This window comes from Salmo salar, chromosome ssa05, assembly GCF_905237065.1.
Source record: "Salmo salar chromosome ssa05, Ssal_v3.1, whole genome shotgun sequence".
NCBI classification, from domain to species: domain Eukaryota; kingdom Metazoa; phylum Chordata; class Actinopteri; order Salmoniformes; family Salmonidae; genus Salmo; species Salmo salar.
The window spans coordinates 26,178,317-26,195,932 of NC_059446.1; the positions used below are offsets into that span (position 1 = coordinate 26,178,317).

Here is a 17,616-nt window from a genome sequence, read left to right on the forward strand (position 1 = left end):
ATTCACAATGCTTTGGAAACTAACCACTTCCTTCTGTCAAGTGTTAAAGTGATATGCATTCTTTCCATTCCCTCGTTCAAAGATTAAAATCCCGTATTTCCTACTCATTCATTATATCTGTCTGTTCCTTGGTCTCTGAAGTAGTGTCTACACCCCATGGCTGTTGGAACTCATGTATTAGTATCCCTAACACACCACCCTTCTGGCCTGATCGCTAAGCTGCAGTCAAAACAACTGTAATGAGAACCCTGGGAATGTGGAATGATGGCAGTGTGAGAGCAACATTCCACCATCTTCCTCAGTCTGGAGGAGTTTGTGGAGGAAGTTCGGAAGGTGTTTGATTCTCTGTTGATGGCACCAGCAGGACCAGTCAATAAGGGGATTGTGTCGCTGGAGCCAAGGGAATCCCAATACCGTGTGAACCTGAGGAGACTTAATAAGCAGGAATTGTATCATCTCTCTGTGGTTCCCTGACACACGTAGGTTGATGGGGGTGGTATTGTGGGTGACCCAGCCTATAGAACGCCCGTCCAGCGCTCTAACGTCCATGGGAATGGAGAGGGGCTGAGTGGGGATGCCTAGCTCGGACGCCAGGGTAGCGTCCAAAAAACTCATCGGCCCCAGAGTCGATGAGTACCCGGAGAGATTTCGACTTGTTCCCCCACAGCAGGATGGCATGGAAACGGGTCCGAGTAAGGGGAGAGGGAAAGTTCTGCCCCACCAGAGTACTCACCCCTTTTTGATGAGCCTGGGTTTTTAATGGGCAGGTAGCTACGAAATGTCCCGTAGCTCCACAATATAGACAGCTCTGGGTGTGGAGTCGGTGTAAACGCTCAACCGGATTCAATCTAGCCTTGCCTAGATGCATGGACTCCGAAGGAGGCTAGTTGGCAGCCCTCGGTGAATCCCGAGAGAACTCGGGTGAAGTCGGGTTCACTTGGACATGTAGACTTCTGGGGTCTCTGGGGGTCTTCGGAGGCGAGGTGGGAATCGAGGGCAAGCAAGAGTGAAAGGGCACATATTCCCTCTCCCTCCTATGTTCTCGAAGCCGCCCATCGATCCAGGCTATGAGCCAGTCAAGGTCCATGGGCAGCTCCCAGGCTGCGAGCTCATCTTTGATCACATCCGATAATCCGTGAAGGAACATGTCGAACAATACTTCCAGTTTCCAGGCACTCTCATCCGCCAGCGTGCGAAAATCCACTGCGTAGTCTGCCACACCACGGGAGTCTGGACGTAGCTGGAGCAGCTTATGAGCAGCCTCTCTCCCGGGCAACGGAGAATCAAACACTTTCCAAACTTCCTCCATGAACTCCTCCAGACTGAGGCAGACGGCGAACTGTTGCTCCCACACCGCCGTGGCCCAGGCGAGTGCCCTCCCATACATCAGCGGTATGATGTACGCTATCCTCGAGCGGGCCGAGGGGAACGAAGAAGGCTGCAGCTCGAAAATGAGGGCACACTGGGAGATAAGCCCGGCAGGTTCCGGGATCTCCAGTGTAGTGCTCCGGAGGAGGTAAGCAGGGTTCACGGGACACTGGGGTAGGCTGGGAGATTACGAGTGTGACCAGCTGCCCAGTGGGGAATCCCCGGAATTGCTCCAGCAATGAATTGAACGCCTGGTCATGGCGCTCTGCCAGGGTATGGAGTCCCTCCATAAGACATTGCAGTAACTCCTCGTGTCTTCATATGGTGGCTCCTTGCAGGGAGAGCTGGTCTGTGACTGCTGGGTCAGTCATGGCCAGTTCGTACTATCAGAACTCAGGATAAGACCCAGATGCAGACAGCTAGAGTCACAGATGCTTATTGACCCAGACAGGGGGCAGGCAAAAGACAGGTCAAAGGCAGGCAGAGGTCCGTAATCCAGGGCAGAGTCAATAAGGTACAGAACAGGAGGTAGGCTTGGGGTCAGGACATGCAGAGGTTCGTAAACGGGTCAGAGTCAGGCAGGTACAGAACGGCAGGCAGGCTCGGGTCAGTGCAGGCAGAATGGTCAGAACCAGGGAAACTATGAAAGATGGGCGACACCTGGAGGGGGGTGGAGACAAGTACAAGACAGGTAAAACAGATCAGGGTGTGGCACTTAGATGAGGAAGGAGAGATACAGTGCATTCGGAAAGTATTCAGAACCGTCCCTTTTTCCACATTTTGTTACGTTACAGCCTTATCCTAAAATGGATTAAAAAAAAGTGCCCCATAATGACAAAGCGAAACCAGGTTTTTCTGAAGTTTTACAAATGTGTTAAAAACCAAAATTCCTTATTTACATAAGTATTCAGACCCTTTGCTGTGAAACTCAAAATTAAGCTCAGGTGCATCCTGTTTCCATTGATCATCTTTGAGATGTTTCTACAGCTTGATTGGAGTCCACCAGTGGTAAATTAAATTGATTGGACATGATTTGGAAAGGCACACACCTGTCTATATATGGTCCCACAGTTGACAGTGCATGTCAGAGCAAAAACCAAGGCATAAGGTCGAAGTAATTGTCTGTAGAGCTCAGAGACAGGATTGTGTTGAGGCACAGATTCTGGGGAAGGGCACTAAAACAATTCTGCAGCATTGAATATCCCCAAGAACACAGTGGCCTCCATCATTCTTCCGTTAAAGGGAAGAAGTTTGGAACCACCAAGACTCTTCCTAGAGCTGGCCGCCTGTCAAACTGAGCAATTGGGGGAGAAGGACCTTGGTCAGGAAGGTGACAAAGAACCCGATGGTCATTCTGACAGAGCTCTAGTGTTCCTCTGTAGAGATGGGATAACCTTCCAGAAGGACAACCATTTCTGCAGCACCCCACCAATCAGGCCTTCATGGTAGACTGGCCAGACGGAAGCCACTCCTCAGTAAAAGGCACGTGACAGCCCACTTGGCGTTTGCCAAAAGGCACGTAAAGGAGACTCAGACCATGAGAAACAAGATTCTCTGGTCTGATGAAACCAAAATTGAACTCTTTGGCCTGAATGCCAAGCGTCACGTCTGGAGGAAACCTGCCACCATCCCTCCGGTGAAGCATGGTGGTGACAGCATCATGCTGTGGGGATGTTGTTCAGCGGCAGGGACCGGGAGACTAGTCAGGATCGAGAGAAAGATGAACGGAGCAAAGTGCAGAGAGATCCTTGATGAAAGTGCTCAGGACCTCAGACTGAGGCCAAGGTTCACCTTCCAACAGGACAACCACCCTAAGCACACAGCCAAGACAACGCAGGAGTGGCTTCGGGTCAAGTCTCTCAATGTCCTTGAGTGGCCCAGCCAGAGCCCGGACTTGAACCCGATCAAACATCTCTGGAGAGACCTGAAAATAGCTTTGCAGCGACGCTCCCCATCCAACCTGACAGAGCTTGAGAGGATATGCAGAGAAGAATGGGAGAAACTCCCCAAATACAGGTGTGCCATGCTTGTAGCGTCATACCCAAGAAGATTCGAGGCTGTAATCGCTGTCAATTGTGCTTCAACAAAGTACTGAGTAAAGTGTCTGAATACTTATGTAAATGTCATATTTCAGTTAAGTTTTTTTACATACATTTGCAAAAATGAACAAATCTACTGTTTTTGTCATTAAGGGGTATTGTGTGTAGGTTGATGGATTAATACAATTTAATACATTTTAGAATAATGATGTAACGTAACAAAATGTGGAAAAAATCAAATACTGATACTTTCCGAATGTCCTATGCTGAATGACAGGCATGACAAAGTTAAGGGGAGATTCTGTGCTCCAAGAGCATGTTGATCCTTGCGATCTCTCAGAAGTCAGACATTTAGCAACTAGACCTGACAGCACACATGCAACAGGGTTTCCTTTAGCCGGTAATAGCTGGCTTTTGGCCAATAAAAAAAGAAAGAGAAGCAGATAGATAAAATTGGCACTGGCCAATGGTCTGGGAGAAAAAGAGATCCCATTCCGAAATGATGCATGATGCATTTTAGCCTATTCATATGTCTACATTTCTTCACCTTCCTTTGCACAGGAAAATGTTGGCCTTTTTATAAACACATTTGATGCAATTCTACTACACTTTATATGACCGGAGACATTAGCAGAATCTTTTTTTAACACGACAAAAATTACACGGAGGTGTACTCTGCTGTCACTGACAAACAGATGAATAGAAACAATGCTGTCTGAGTCGGCCTACGAAAAGGGGAGACACAAATACAATAGGATATCCATCTAACCTGGAGGAGGAAATGATTGTCCAAAAACAAAAGTGGCACTAACCCATTGATAAAGACATTGAATATGCACACTCACCGGGAATATGGCCGATGTTCTCCGCTGGTGCCAATAAAATACTACTTTTCGATTGTATTTTTACATATAGCGATATGCCTTGCAGGGTCTGTCTGCTTTTCACTGACCGTCACGTCTCAACAATCATCTATTTGGTATTTGCCGCTTGCTCTGCCCAAATTGCGGGCCCTTCTGACTATATCGTTTTTTTTAAAGAAGCCAAATCCTGCTTACTAGTGTGGCAGCCTATTTTGAAAGATTTTATTTATTTCTGTATAGACAGGAGTAAGCTAATTAGGCTATATAATTTTTGCAATTTTATTTATTTTAGGGAAAGCTTAGCTTCCCATAGCCTCATGGACGCGCCGCCTATGTATTTTAACATCTTCAAGTTGCTTATCGGAATTCAGTAAGAATGACTCACACTGTTGCATCCGAGATTCGATGAATTAGCATAAACTAAGTGGGATTTCTGTCATTCTGAGAACTGTGGGTGGATGCCCTAATCAGGTTACACAACCGATGCATATGGGTCCGGTACATTTATTAAAGCTGTAATATGTAACTTTTTGGAAGACCTGACCAAATTCACATAGAAATGTGTGTTATAGATCTGCCATTCTCATTTTAGCATCCAGGAATTTTAGCATCCAGGAAATGGCAAAGCGATTTCTGCATAGTGCATATTTCAATGTGAGGGAAATAAAAGTTATGCCGGTCAAATTTTGGCCACCACACACACACACACACACACACACACACACACACACACAGCCAAACATACCATCCATTTGTCAACCATGTGTGTGTATACGGTGACAATTTAGCGTAGCCAGCAAGAACTGACATCAAATTCAGCTTCAAGTCAACAGGCCAACTCTCACTACATTGAAGGCATTCATATATTTCTAAATATGTTTTATAGCCATATTGTTGATGAATGATGTTGAAGGAGGTCTATAAATCGTCTGGGTTGTATGGTGAGCTCAATCTGGTTTTGCATTCTCAAACCTCTCAGTGCTGTGGTTGATTTATTTATAGGTGTGTGTGTTGTGTTCCTCGACAGCCATCTTCTAGATTTACAGTGATGGTTGGAAACTTGGGAGTAGCAGAGTAAATTTGTACCAGACTATATCAGCAAAGAAACACAACACTGTTTTCTGCCTGCTTTCCCACAATATGACTGTAGAATATAGAATACATGTATAATTCAGCTGTTCACATAAACCAGATGAACTATGCTGGGAGATGAACTATGCTGGGTACTACTAATTCTACATGGTAGAATTTACCATTGGGCAATTTCTGAGGGACCAGGACCTGAGGAGATTAAATGAGAATCTAGGAAGGTTACGAACTCTGATGCCTCAATTTTAATAACTAGACGGTTTTCTCACATTGCTACCATTATATTTGTGGCTGTATTTATCCAGACAAATTGGGAAAATAATCTAAACCTACTGTCTCAGGATAGATGAAAATGTGGCATGTTCATATACTTACATTTAGTATAGTACCATAAATAATAAATAGTATTTTCCCCGATGTAATCAACAGTAAATGATTGTGTTTTTGCATATTTTTCTGTATTTATGCATGTGTAGTTTTGTGTGTGTATATTGTATCTCGATGTGTATTGTGTACATAGGCCTCACCTGGAAATGAGACCATTGGACTCAGTGTTGAGTCCCTGTCCAAATAAAAGTTCAATTAAAAAAAGTGACAAAATAAACGACTTTAACATTATAGCAGACTCTACCTTGTTGGTGTGTTTGTCTCTCTCTACTGTTGTGCTCCACATAAATCATGATATAAATCAAGGGAATGGAGTGTTGTCACCCAATATAGCTCATGTGGTTAGGGTGTAACGGGAGAAGCAGGCTGGTGGCGTTCAACTGTAGTCTATTGTGCACCGTTCTATCCCTTGCATGCATCCACCCCTTACGACTACTTCATAGTGAAAAAGTTCAACGTTTCATGATCACACATTTTACATTTAGTTGTGCTTTTGCCAGGAGAGATTACTATTGTGTGTATGTGTGGTTTTTGAAGGCACAGCATCCTTTTATGACATTTACAAACAGTTGCACAGTATACAGTATAAAATCTGACCTCTAGGCCTAGATAAATTGCACACACTCAAATAAACCATATCCTAATTTCTCAATCAGTAGCTGTGTTTTTTTTTTATGGCAAGCCTTCTATTGGTGTGTCTTAGTGAGGGATTTACAGACTGTTTTGACTTTGCAACTGTAATACCACAGTAATGGTGCTCCATTAACTGTCATTACCTGCGATGATCCTTTTGGCACGCCTGTGTTGTGGTTTAGTTGATTTAAGCCTCTGGCGTTTCCTCAGAGCTGACTCCTGCTCAAGTCCCGCATAAAAATCTAGATGCGTATATGTACTGTAAATGTTTAGGCTCATATAGAGGTAGGCTGAAGACTGTGTTTCTCTGCCTTCTCAAGGACATTGTAAAAGAACAGTTAAGACATAAATATATCGCATTGTGAGGTTTATGGTATTTAAAAAAATGCACAGTTCAGGGCTGTGAGGCAATGTTACCCAGCTGTTTAGCAAGTATTCCTGTCCGAACTTTTAAATGTGCGCTCACTGTGTTAGCTTGTATCTATTGCATGGTAGCCTCTAAATACTTTTGACATCCACTTGGGTGATTTACTATATAGACCTGCAGCAAGCCTAAGGACCAGTTTCTAAATCTGATACAGTCTCTGCCAAGACCACATCAATGATCCCAAAGTAGACAAAGAAGATACAAGTTTTACAGGCCTACACATTCTCTCCAGATGGTCTAGCCTCTCTCCTCTTCCTGCGCCGTAGGCGCGAATGTGATGACAGTATATTGAAGCTCATCCCTGTTCACCACACGCTAAAGCTAAGTCGCTAGCCTTGCATCTTCCTTCCATTGTGTTTTGTTTGAACAGGAGGGAGGGAGGGGCAGCAGAACAGGGGAAATATCATAAAGCTGTGGGGGAAAAAGCGTCTCATTTTTCAGTTTTATGGAAATTCACTCCATGACGGGAGGCCTGGCCAATAGTTTCCGAGGGCTCGGAGGGAAGGAATGAAACTGCGTTGACCTTTCACTGAAAAATGAGACCACAGGCATTTGGATAGTGTTCTGGTTGAAAAAATATGGCTTTGCTGCTCTCAATCACACTCTTTCAAAATAATAATTTTGCAATTTAGTCTCGTCTCCCAGCTGTCAGTTAGTCCATCAGTTGGGCAACAACCCTTTTGTTGATCTGTGACCCTTTCGTTGATTAGTGGTTCAAATCTGGGTTAAAATGTATGTTGATTACCTTTTGCAAATTCAAAAAATAGAGAGAGAGGGAACTGTTGGAAATGTTAACCAATTCTTGCCAAGGGGTTATGCATTTCTACTACCAAACGAGGCTAGCTCTTCTTCACCTCTCCCTCCTCATCCCCCTCTTTCTCCCATTCCTTAATATAATAGAATAGCACCACTGGGCTAGTGCTAAAAGCAGAAAGTAGGCCAGAATCCTCCAGCCGCCAACCGCTTTCCCAGCAGCCTTTGGGACCGTAGAGGAGGGCAGCTGTGGCGGAGATGTGTCGTCTATTCTCACCCACTGTAGTGCTGCGAAGTCTCCTTAAAGTTAACAGCTGCCCCCTGAGTTACCACAGTGGTGGCAGCAAGCACAGCCACTAACTGCGACATTGAACCCCTAACTCCCTCCCGCTCCAGTCTATAATATATGTGTCAAGCCCCAGGGCATCCAGCCCATAGTCACAATAGAGGGGGCTAGCTGCTAGACATCCAAAGACAGTTGGTTTCCTTTGAGAGTGGCAGCGTGTGGAAAGTTTTGGATGGTGGATCCTAGACAAATCCCTCTCTTGCCCTTTGGCTGAACTGTTGAAGCCCCAAATGGTTTGACAAACCCTAAAGAGAGGCCCCAACGCATGGAATTCCTAAAAACTGATGATCCACAATACGATGATGTTGGTGTCCTTGGATGTGTTTTATTGTACTGTACAAAAGGGTTCCAAAGGGGTTCTGCAGCTGTCCACATAGGAGAACCCTTTTTTTGGTTCCATGTAGAACCCTCTGGAAAGGCTTCTACATGGAACCTAAAAGGGTTCTACCTGGAGCTAAAAAGGGTTCTTCAAAGGGTTCTCCTATGGGGACAGCCGAAGAGCCCTTTTAGGTTCTGACAGTGTAGACATGTTGACATTTGTCTCTAGGCCAAGGGAGGGCAGGGATGGTGTGAGAGGGGTCCAGAAATTTTTATTGTAGCTATATATTGGTAAAACTTGGTAGTCACAATGTTTCCATAGATGTGCAATGTTTTGTCATGTTTTTCAAATTACAATGAGTATTGGTCGGTGGCCAGTGTACATGTATAGGATCTTATTTTGACTAGTATTGTCGTAGCAAAATAATCCTGCAGCAACAGTATTTGAATGTTTAGTCCATAATGTTGCTTGATCTGTGGTTAGGCTATTAGCTGGACAAAAGTATGCTTCATGGAAAAATGGAATACTGTTAATATAACTGTTTTAGTGCTGGTTTTCAGTGAATTTAAGTAAATCACGAAGGTCATCTGCATTTTCTGAGGCGCAGGAAAATTCTCAGCAACAAAAAAGTGAACAAATTTAAGATCCCACATCTGTACGTGTACAGTTGAAGTCGGAATTTTACATACACTTAGGTTGGAGTCATTAAAACTCTTCAACCACTCCACAAATTTCTTGTTAACAAACTATAGTTTTGGCAAGTCGGTTAGGACATCTAAAGTGTGCATGACACAAGTAATTTTTCCAACAATTGTTTACAGACAGATTATTTCACTTATAATTCCAGTGGGTCAGAAGTTTACATACACTGAGTTGACTGTGCCTTTAAACAGCTTGGAAAATTCCAGAAAATGATGTCATGGCTTTAGAAGCTTCTGATAGGCTAATTGACATCATTTGAGTCAATTGGAGGTGTACTTGTGGATGTATTTCAAGGCCTACGTTCAAACTCAGTGCCTTTTTGCTTGACATCATGGGAAAATCAAAAGAAATCAGCCAAGACCTCAGGAAAAAAACAATTGTAGACCTCCACAAGTCTGGTTCATCCTTGGGAGCAATTTCCTAACGGCTGAAGGTACCACGTTCATCTGTACAAACAATAGTATGCAAGTATAAACACCATGGGACCATGCAGCCATCATACCGCTCAGGAAGGAGACGCGTTCTGTCTCCTAGAGGTGAACGTACTTCCGACTTCAGCTGTATGTGTGTGAGTTTTTGATGTGCATGATGTAAGGTAGTCAGGATTATGCAGACAAAAAACCTGAATGGCAGATCACATTTGACAAAACAGACCACGACATGCAGTTTCGAGGAGCGCACGTCTCTGTTTATGTTTATGAGCAATGGAGTGAACAGCTGTCAACTCTGGAACAGGTGGAACATGCTTTGCCTCGGGATCGTGGTAAAAAGGGTTTTGCACTCCTGCAGTCACAAAAACCTGGAGTTACCGGTTATTAATTTGCGACAGGTAGCCTTCCAGGGAAATGCTCCAGAGATTACTGTTGGGATGTAATTGATCTGTTTTCAATGGCTGGGCCCTAGGGGTCCAGAGAGGCATCTGTTCAGGAAAAAGTTGGCCCTCGGATTGGTCTCATGTCACTAAGGATTTTGTCTAGAGAAGTTTGGATGTCTTGAGCACTGGATCTGAATTTGAACTTGAATTTGAACTGCAGGTAGAATAGTATACCTTGTCTATTTTGATAGAGGCCTCAGTCCATTTTGTTATGCAATTTTGTTTCTAATGGATTTTCTTTGACATTGTATGGCTAATAATATTGTAGATTGGATTAGCCAGGATGGAAAGCAAGCAATACCTCATGTTTCATTGCTCGTTCCCTGTGCTTGGCTTGAACAACCAGACCAGACATTTCTTCAGAAGCAACAAATAATCACAAACTGCTTCTCCTTTGGGGGAACACATTTCCCAGGCTCCTCAGATCTAGGACACTTGAAGTCATCAAAGTAGAACAAGGCCTTTGTCGATTTACTCTTTAGAGTCCTTGGTTTTCCTGGCTCGGGATAAAGAGCAAAGCTTTTCTGTTGCTTCCTTTAAAAGTATGTCTATGCTGTTTTGCTCCAATGGAGCCTTCCTCCCAGCGAGCATGAGAAAGTACTGGAACTGATACACTTGGATACGAAACCATGAGAATCGCTTCTGTTTGGTCATTAAAGGGGTCCATGGGGATGGGAAGTAAGAGAAACAATTATTGTTTGTGGAACAATGCGGCCAAGCATTTTGGACAACAAGCATCGTGCCGCATTCCGCTGGAGACAACAAAGGCAACACATTCCACAGTCTAATTGAGCCCCCTCAGATGACCCCGCTGTTTTGAAACCTGGGGTCCAAAAGTTACCAGCAACTTCACTGGGCATGGACACTGGCTGCGACCTTGGTCACATGGTCAGAATAACTCCCCATTACTGAGTTTCGGTCTATGTTTCCATCTAAATGAGAGGTAATTTGAGGAAATTTGTCAGATGGATGCATTTATCGAACGAGACTAAAGGGTTTTAGTCTTTGAACTAGACTATTGGACTTTGGGGTCAAACTCTCCTGGATGCTGGACCCCGAGTAAATTTTTTTCAGGAAAATGTGTGTTTATTTCTATTGAACCTGTCAGTACAGTATAGCTCCAGTCTATGGACCCTCCCTTGGTGTGCTAGGAACAAATTCACCTTTTACTGCCGTGGCTTCCTGATAAAAGTCCCACAGGGGCTATATTAGCCAGGAGAGGCCTGTTAGAGATCAGGCCCCCTGGTTGCGCCAGCCAGAAGCCCCTATGATGAGGTAAGCCAGGGTGTGTTGGTCGGCCAAAGGCCTGGGCAAATTCTACCGTCTTCCTTACCAGGTCTCAGCTGTGTTTCATAAACTGAACAATCTGCTGATGCCCTCTAGGTCTTGAGTTAGAGGTTACCGCATCAGATGAATCAGTGGACAGACAGTTTGACATTATTCAAGCCTTGCAGACACTGCCATTACCAAAAATTTTAACAAAGAAATATATCAGACGTCGCTGTATCATCGTCATCCTCACTACAGCGAAATATTCTGCTGTATTAAACAAATATAGGCTGATACTTTACTGTTGAATCTGAACTGGAAGAAACCTGTTCTCTCAAAATGACACTGTATAAATCGACATTGCACTGTATTATTAAACACTGAAAACTATACAGCAATTATAAATGAAATGCTCATAATGTGGACTATCTGCTTTTTGACAGTTTAGTGTTAGGATGTTTGGAGCTCACACAGTGACACAGACCTCCACTAGAATGTTGTCTCTCATCAGTTTTGTGTAGTCAATGGACAGACAATGCCTGGTTCACTATTCTTAGCCCCCGCTGTGAATAGTATTAGTGAAAGGGCCCAATGTCAGCACACATACACAAGGCAGTTGGCCTTGTTTCCCTGCCACCAAACACATCAACATATTGGACTACTCACTGTCATACAGCAGTCCATTTCTTTTTGTACGCCGTCCAAACGAGCCAAAGAACTGACAGAAATGCACACCCCAGCCAGCTAGTTGTTGTGTATCCGTATCCTCACACTTTTTCCACAGCTGTGCAAATAAATGTAACGGGACCAGTCAGGGAATTTAATCCCGTACATTTTTAGCTTCCAAAAAGAACCATCCGAAGAGCTCCACTTTTTTAAATGGCTATGTTTACTTACGCGCCTCAAAAAAAAATAACAAAAAAATTGGTCTTGCACTTCTAACCTGTGTGAAATGGATAGCTAGTTAGCGGTGTGCGCTAGTGGCGTTTCAATCGGGGACGTCACTTTCTCTGATACCTAGAAGTAGTGGTTCTGCAAGGGCTGTGGCTTTTGTGGAGCGATAGGTAACGATGCTTCATGGGAGCCAGTTGTGTGTTCAGAGTCCCTGGTTCATGTCCAGGTTGCTTCAAGGAGAGAGACGGAAGCAAGACTGTTACACACTTCCAACGGGGAGATTAGAGGTGATTTTTGAATGAAGGGAGGTTGTTTATTAAGTGCTGCTGATATTTAAGTAAGACGGTTGTAATTAGTGTGTGTGTGTGTGTTGTTGTAAACCAATGTTTTTGGCAGGATGTGTGTGGTGTGTGTGTGTGTGTGTGTGTGTGTGAGGAGGATGTCCTTGTATACACATCATTCCAGGGTTCGGTTTCCCAATGGCGATGGAATTTAGGCATATGAATGTGTTAACAATGTATCTTTCCCACAACGGCCGAAGATGTAACATCTGTTTCCCAAAACACCATGCAGAGAGAGCGGTCGCTAAGTGCGTTGTTGGAGAATGTTTTGATACTGATAGGATCGAAAGAATGCAGTCATCTCGGGTTGTCATTTGAAGCATATTGTTTATACGTCGGTTGTTTGTATCAATTGCTAAGACATTGGAAACGTTGTATTTGTAGTCAACTTTGTTCTGAAGTTATTGGCAGTCACAGAGAGACGGATAAACCGTGTGATTCTATGTTTAGCGGAGATCTTCTGTGTATAAAGTGGGAGGGCAAAAAAGCATCTTACGACGCACTTAGCTGTTCTACGAGTGGTCTGAGGCAGGTGTTAGATTACCAGCATTTTCAAGTGCAACTTTAGTAACTATGGTTTTGGAAAACAGCTCTGAGATTTAACGATGCTCCTACGAATGTACTAACGATGAACTTAGCCTTCAGATGCTTTTGGGAAACCGGGGCCGGGTCAACAGGTCAAGGTACTCTAACTTGACTAGGTTTCGATTGTGAGTTGTGTGCTGACATCAGTCCATGCATTCTCCAAGTGTTACTCAGTTTGAAATTGAGAGGAGCTTTTTAGATGCTCTTCTATGATTTTCAACCTGCAACTAGTCTGAAGTATAGAAGCATTGTCATCTTTGGATATACAAATGTACATTTGAACAAAACAGTCAAGCATATGCATCCACATGTCCTATTTCGAGCCTTAGACCACAGTGACACATTTAGACTTAGCCCAGTCATGCAAGCGCTACTGGAGTACTACGAGAGATAAATCCCCTGTGTCACATCCAATTACAGGCCTGGAACAGCCCCAGAGAGCCATTTGGTGGGGATGATGGCAGCTTACGTCAAGCTTGTTAACGTACAGCTTGTTAGTTAGCCCTGTCAATGAGCGAGGGTGACTGGATAACCTTTCTAGTTTCTTGTTCTTTCCTCTTTGCTCTGGAGTTTTTCTCTGGAGATTTGCGGAGGAAAAGTTTTGAAGCACCAGGTACAAAGGCTATTGTGTTTGAAGCCTGTTTCCCACAGAGGGGTTTTTGGTTTATGGACGTTGATGTACAGTAGCACAGTGGACGTGTGATTGTCAGTTCACTGTACCTTCTCTTTAATCCTCTTCGGCCAGCCGTGCTTTTTCATATTGCTATTGAAGTAGCTAAATGTTAAATAATGTAGCATTTTATAGTTATATCTTCAACTGAGGAATAACTCATGTCTTTGAATTTAGAAAATACTGTTGTACACTGAGAAGGAGGACAAGGCATAGCTACTGCAGGACTACTGACTGACTAAAGTGCCTGAGAGGTTGAATAGGAACAAGGGAACTGACACCTTTTTGTTTTCCTTTTTGATCGACAGGCGGTCACAGGCAGATGCTTCAATGACAAGGACTTCAGGGGAGGCCTGGAGAATGGGATCCTGCTGTGCGAGTAAGTGTTTTACCATTTTTTTAAACCACCAAGTTACGATCATGACATAAGCTGTACCCTCAACTGTCTTCCTTTGCTGCTCGGCACAATAAGAGTTGCATTTATATGGCTGTTCTGAAACACGACGCAACGCGGCGTGCCTGGATACAGCCCTCAGCCGCGGTATATTGGCCATCTACTAAAAACCTCTGAGGTGCCTTATTGCTGTTATAAACTGGTTACCAACGTAATTAGAGCAGTAAAAATAAATGTTTTGTCATACCCGTGGTCTACGGTCTGATATACCACGGCTGCCAGCCAATCAGCGTTCAGGGCTCGAACCACCCAGTTTATAATGTACAGTAAGTAGCCTGGGATGCCAGACCATGTGGTACAGTAGTGAGTTAAGTACACTACAGGCTTACTGGCCATATGTGACCGACCGACTTGATTCGGTCTTATGTAGCAACATTTGAAATTGTGTTTTTTACATTGGATAAAAGCACAGACACAGAGCTACAAAATGATATATCATATACTGCATTTGAGGAACAATGGGAAAGTAATTCTGCTTTGAACGTTGATGAACCTCACTTTTGAGAAAATGGCCTTTGAATGCTTTGGTACCTACTGGAGACCTCTTCCTTGTCTACACCCATTCAGCATCGTTCACACCCTCTTAAGCTTTAGCCCTCACCCAAACTCTGACCATTTTCCTCGCCCTAGCAGAGCTGGTTAGGCTGTTTTCATGTTGTCCAGAGTATTGGTAACTGTGCTGCTGGCAACAATTTTTACTGACACCGGCCATATTCAACAGGTGTTGAGCGTTCCTAAATTCATCAGTTATTCTGCACTCTGGCACACTCAGACGAAAGTGCTCTGAAATCGGAGTAGATGGCCAGACTGAATTTACGAACGCATCCGAAATGGTTACTTGCATAGTGGATTCTTTTGTTAAGACATCTAGCTAGCTAGCTAAACAATGAACCGTAATCCCAACTCATGACGTTACTACCCTGCATGAGTCTGCAGGTAGCTAACCAATCAGGTTCAATGGTAGCTAGCTGACATTAACTAGCCAAGCAAATGACTGAGATACGAATAATAAGATCATACACGTAACGTTAGCTAGTGAGTTAGCAAGCTAATGTTAGCTATCTAACGGTACACTTTAACTTGAAATGAACTACTTTCTGTCAAAATTAGAAACGTGTAATATCTGAAAATGTGGCTTGCGAGAATATTTTACCCGTATACATCATAGATGGACGCGTCTCCTGTCACGGATGCCATGGTTGCCCTTAGTTTGAAGATGTAATCTGGAAACAGGTGTTTTCTCCATCTCCTTAGCTATCATACTTGAATATCATACTGATTTATGTAGTTTTACTACTCGATACAGTTCCAAAAAAGCCGCATTAGACAGGATTACCTACACATACTGACCAGCTCAAATAGACAGAATGCGTGCTATATGGCAGACCAATCCAAACTCATCTCTCGGCATGTCGAGCCCACTCATTATCTCAGCCAATCATGGCTAGCGGGAATGTTTTTTTTTTTTCTGTGGCTAAACCTACTGGGCTCGTAATTTAACAATTTTATTTATATTTACGGATGGCATACACGTTTGTTATTGAGGCACATGAAAGTTCACATGTTCGAGAAGTTATTTCTGCCCCCAAAAAATGCATTTTGATTTTTTTTTTAAAGTTGACGTTCAAACGGCTCTCCTGTGAAGTAGTGACCCGCAACATACGCCTAGTGTCCTAAAATGGGTCACTATGGCTATAGGGTTTGGCTTTGTTAGTCAGGCTAACTGTACATTACATACACATTTTATAATATTGACTAGATATGTTTTCCATTTGAAAAATTCACAGTTCTGAGGGGCTTAACCAATCATTTATTCTCTATTTAAAAAGACTGTGGTCCAGAGTTCTAGAATCCCCATTAGATCTACTCTGATAAATTATTTAATATAGATACAGTAAATTGACAATTCAATAACTACAGTAAACTACTCATTGAGTCTTCAACCCTTTTCCTGTAGTGTGTAAATTGCATGCATCCTCCCACCCAGCCTGCGATAAATGTCTCAACTCAATTCTTCACATTGTGGGAACACCTGTGTTATGGCTAGTCTCCCTCCTTCCCTTCAGACATGTTCCTCGTCCTGTGTTATGGCTATAGTCTCCCTCCTTCCCTTCAGACATGTTCCTCGTCCTGTGCATAGAACATACTTTACTTTACGGTATGACCCTGTCCTTTTCAGCAGTGGAGTCAATCTAGGAGATTTAATGGTTTTGGTCATCCCACTAAATTCCAGTGTGTGGATTCTGTTAGTGTAGTAACGTGCACAGACACCCTAGGGGTCCAGTACAGCCCCCTGGAGACCATGAAGGGACTTCAGTGGGGTCAACTCAAACAGATGGGTAATCCTACTGTGGGTTGTTGACAGTCTTCACAGTGAATTGTGGGTCTCTACTGTATGTACTCTGTCTACACTGTCTGTATGTGCATTTTGTGTGTGTGCATACGTGATAAGTCATTTTCTAATCGCTCGCAATAAAATCATTGCATGCATATCAGGCCGCACGTTTCTGTCATGGAGATCCACGCAGAGTCGGGACAGTAGTATGAATAACACCACCATTGAAAGACCAGCATTATCTTACCATATTATCAATATCACATATCACCTTCTCCACTTACTCTTTACTACCACAGTCATGTGTGAAACACCTTTGTCAACAACCAGCGTCTCCCTTACACCTAACCCTTCCCCTTCCCCTATCACACCATCCGCAGCCATCCATCTCAATCCAACTCAACCTCTCCACTCTCTTCCACTCAGCGTTTCAGATAGAATCACATTGCCTTCCAGGCATGTCGTAACCACAGCTATTGTTATCACAAGATGGTTATGTCACGTTGGCTCTGGCTTTGATGAGGAACAAAGGGGGAACTATTGTAGTGCATTCCTCAACAACAGGACATAGTAACAGGTCTGGAATCAGATAGGGGGAACTCTTGTTGTACATTCCTCAACAGGACATAGTAACAGGTCTGGATTCAGATAGGGGGAACTCTTGTTGTACATGCCTCAACAGGACATAGTAACAGGTCTGGAATCAGATAGGGGGAACTCTTGTTGAACATGCCTCAACAGGACATAGTAACAGGTCTGGAATCAGATAGGGGGAACTCTTGTTGTACATGCCTCAACAACAGGACATAGTAACAGGTCTGGAATCAGGTAGGGGGAACTCTTGTTGAACATTCCTCAGGTGAAACAGCAATAACAGGTCTAGGATTAGATAAGATCCCCTCAGGGTCTTTTTAAAAACATTGCACCTTGGGAGGAAGTGGAGGAAGTTGGAGAATGTCCCCTGTGGACCATGTGTGCTTTCAAAACAAGGGAAGGGCTGGACCACCAGGAAGTTATCTGTTTTGTCTTTGACACCCTTACCCGCTTTTTTCTCATGTTTAGTTTTTGAGGAGCCTACCTTGAGTGGGGAGGGGGGTGTACTTTAGTTAAGTGTTTAGTTTCAGAACATCAAAGGGGGGGTCTTGTCTCGTGACTTCCCATGTTTTTGACAGATTTAGTTTTTGACAGAAGTGCTTGTGTACAATAACGTATTATAGCTACAGTTATCTGTGTGTTAGTAATGTGTTGTGAATCATGACCTGACAACA

The 17,616-nt window shown here is 43.6% G+C and overlaps 1 protein-coding gene across 7 annotated transcripts in view; it reads left to right on the forward strand.

Annotated features, from left to right (window-relative positions):
- The window catches only part of LOC106604545 (LIM and calponin homology domains-containing protein 1), a 155,935-nt gene that overhangs the window by 50,636 nt on the left and 87,683 nt on the right, over positions 1-17,616 (forward strand). For all 7 annotated transcript variants that reach the window (XM_045718017.1, XM_014199288.2, XM_045718015.1 and 4 more), the window contains exon 2: positions 13,868-13,938. In XM_045718017.1, the coding sequence (XP_045573973.1) occupies positions 13,868-13,938 (71 nt within the window). The remainder of the gene's footprint in view (positions 1-13,867; positions 13,939-17,616) is intronic.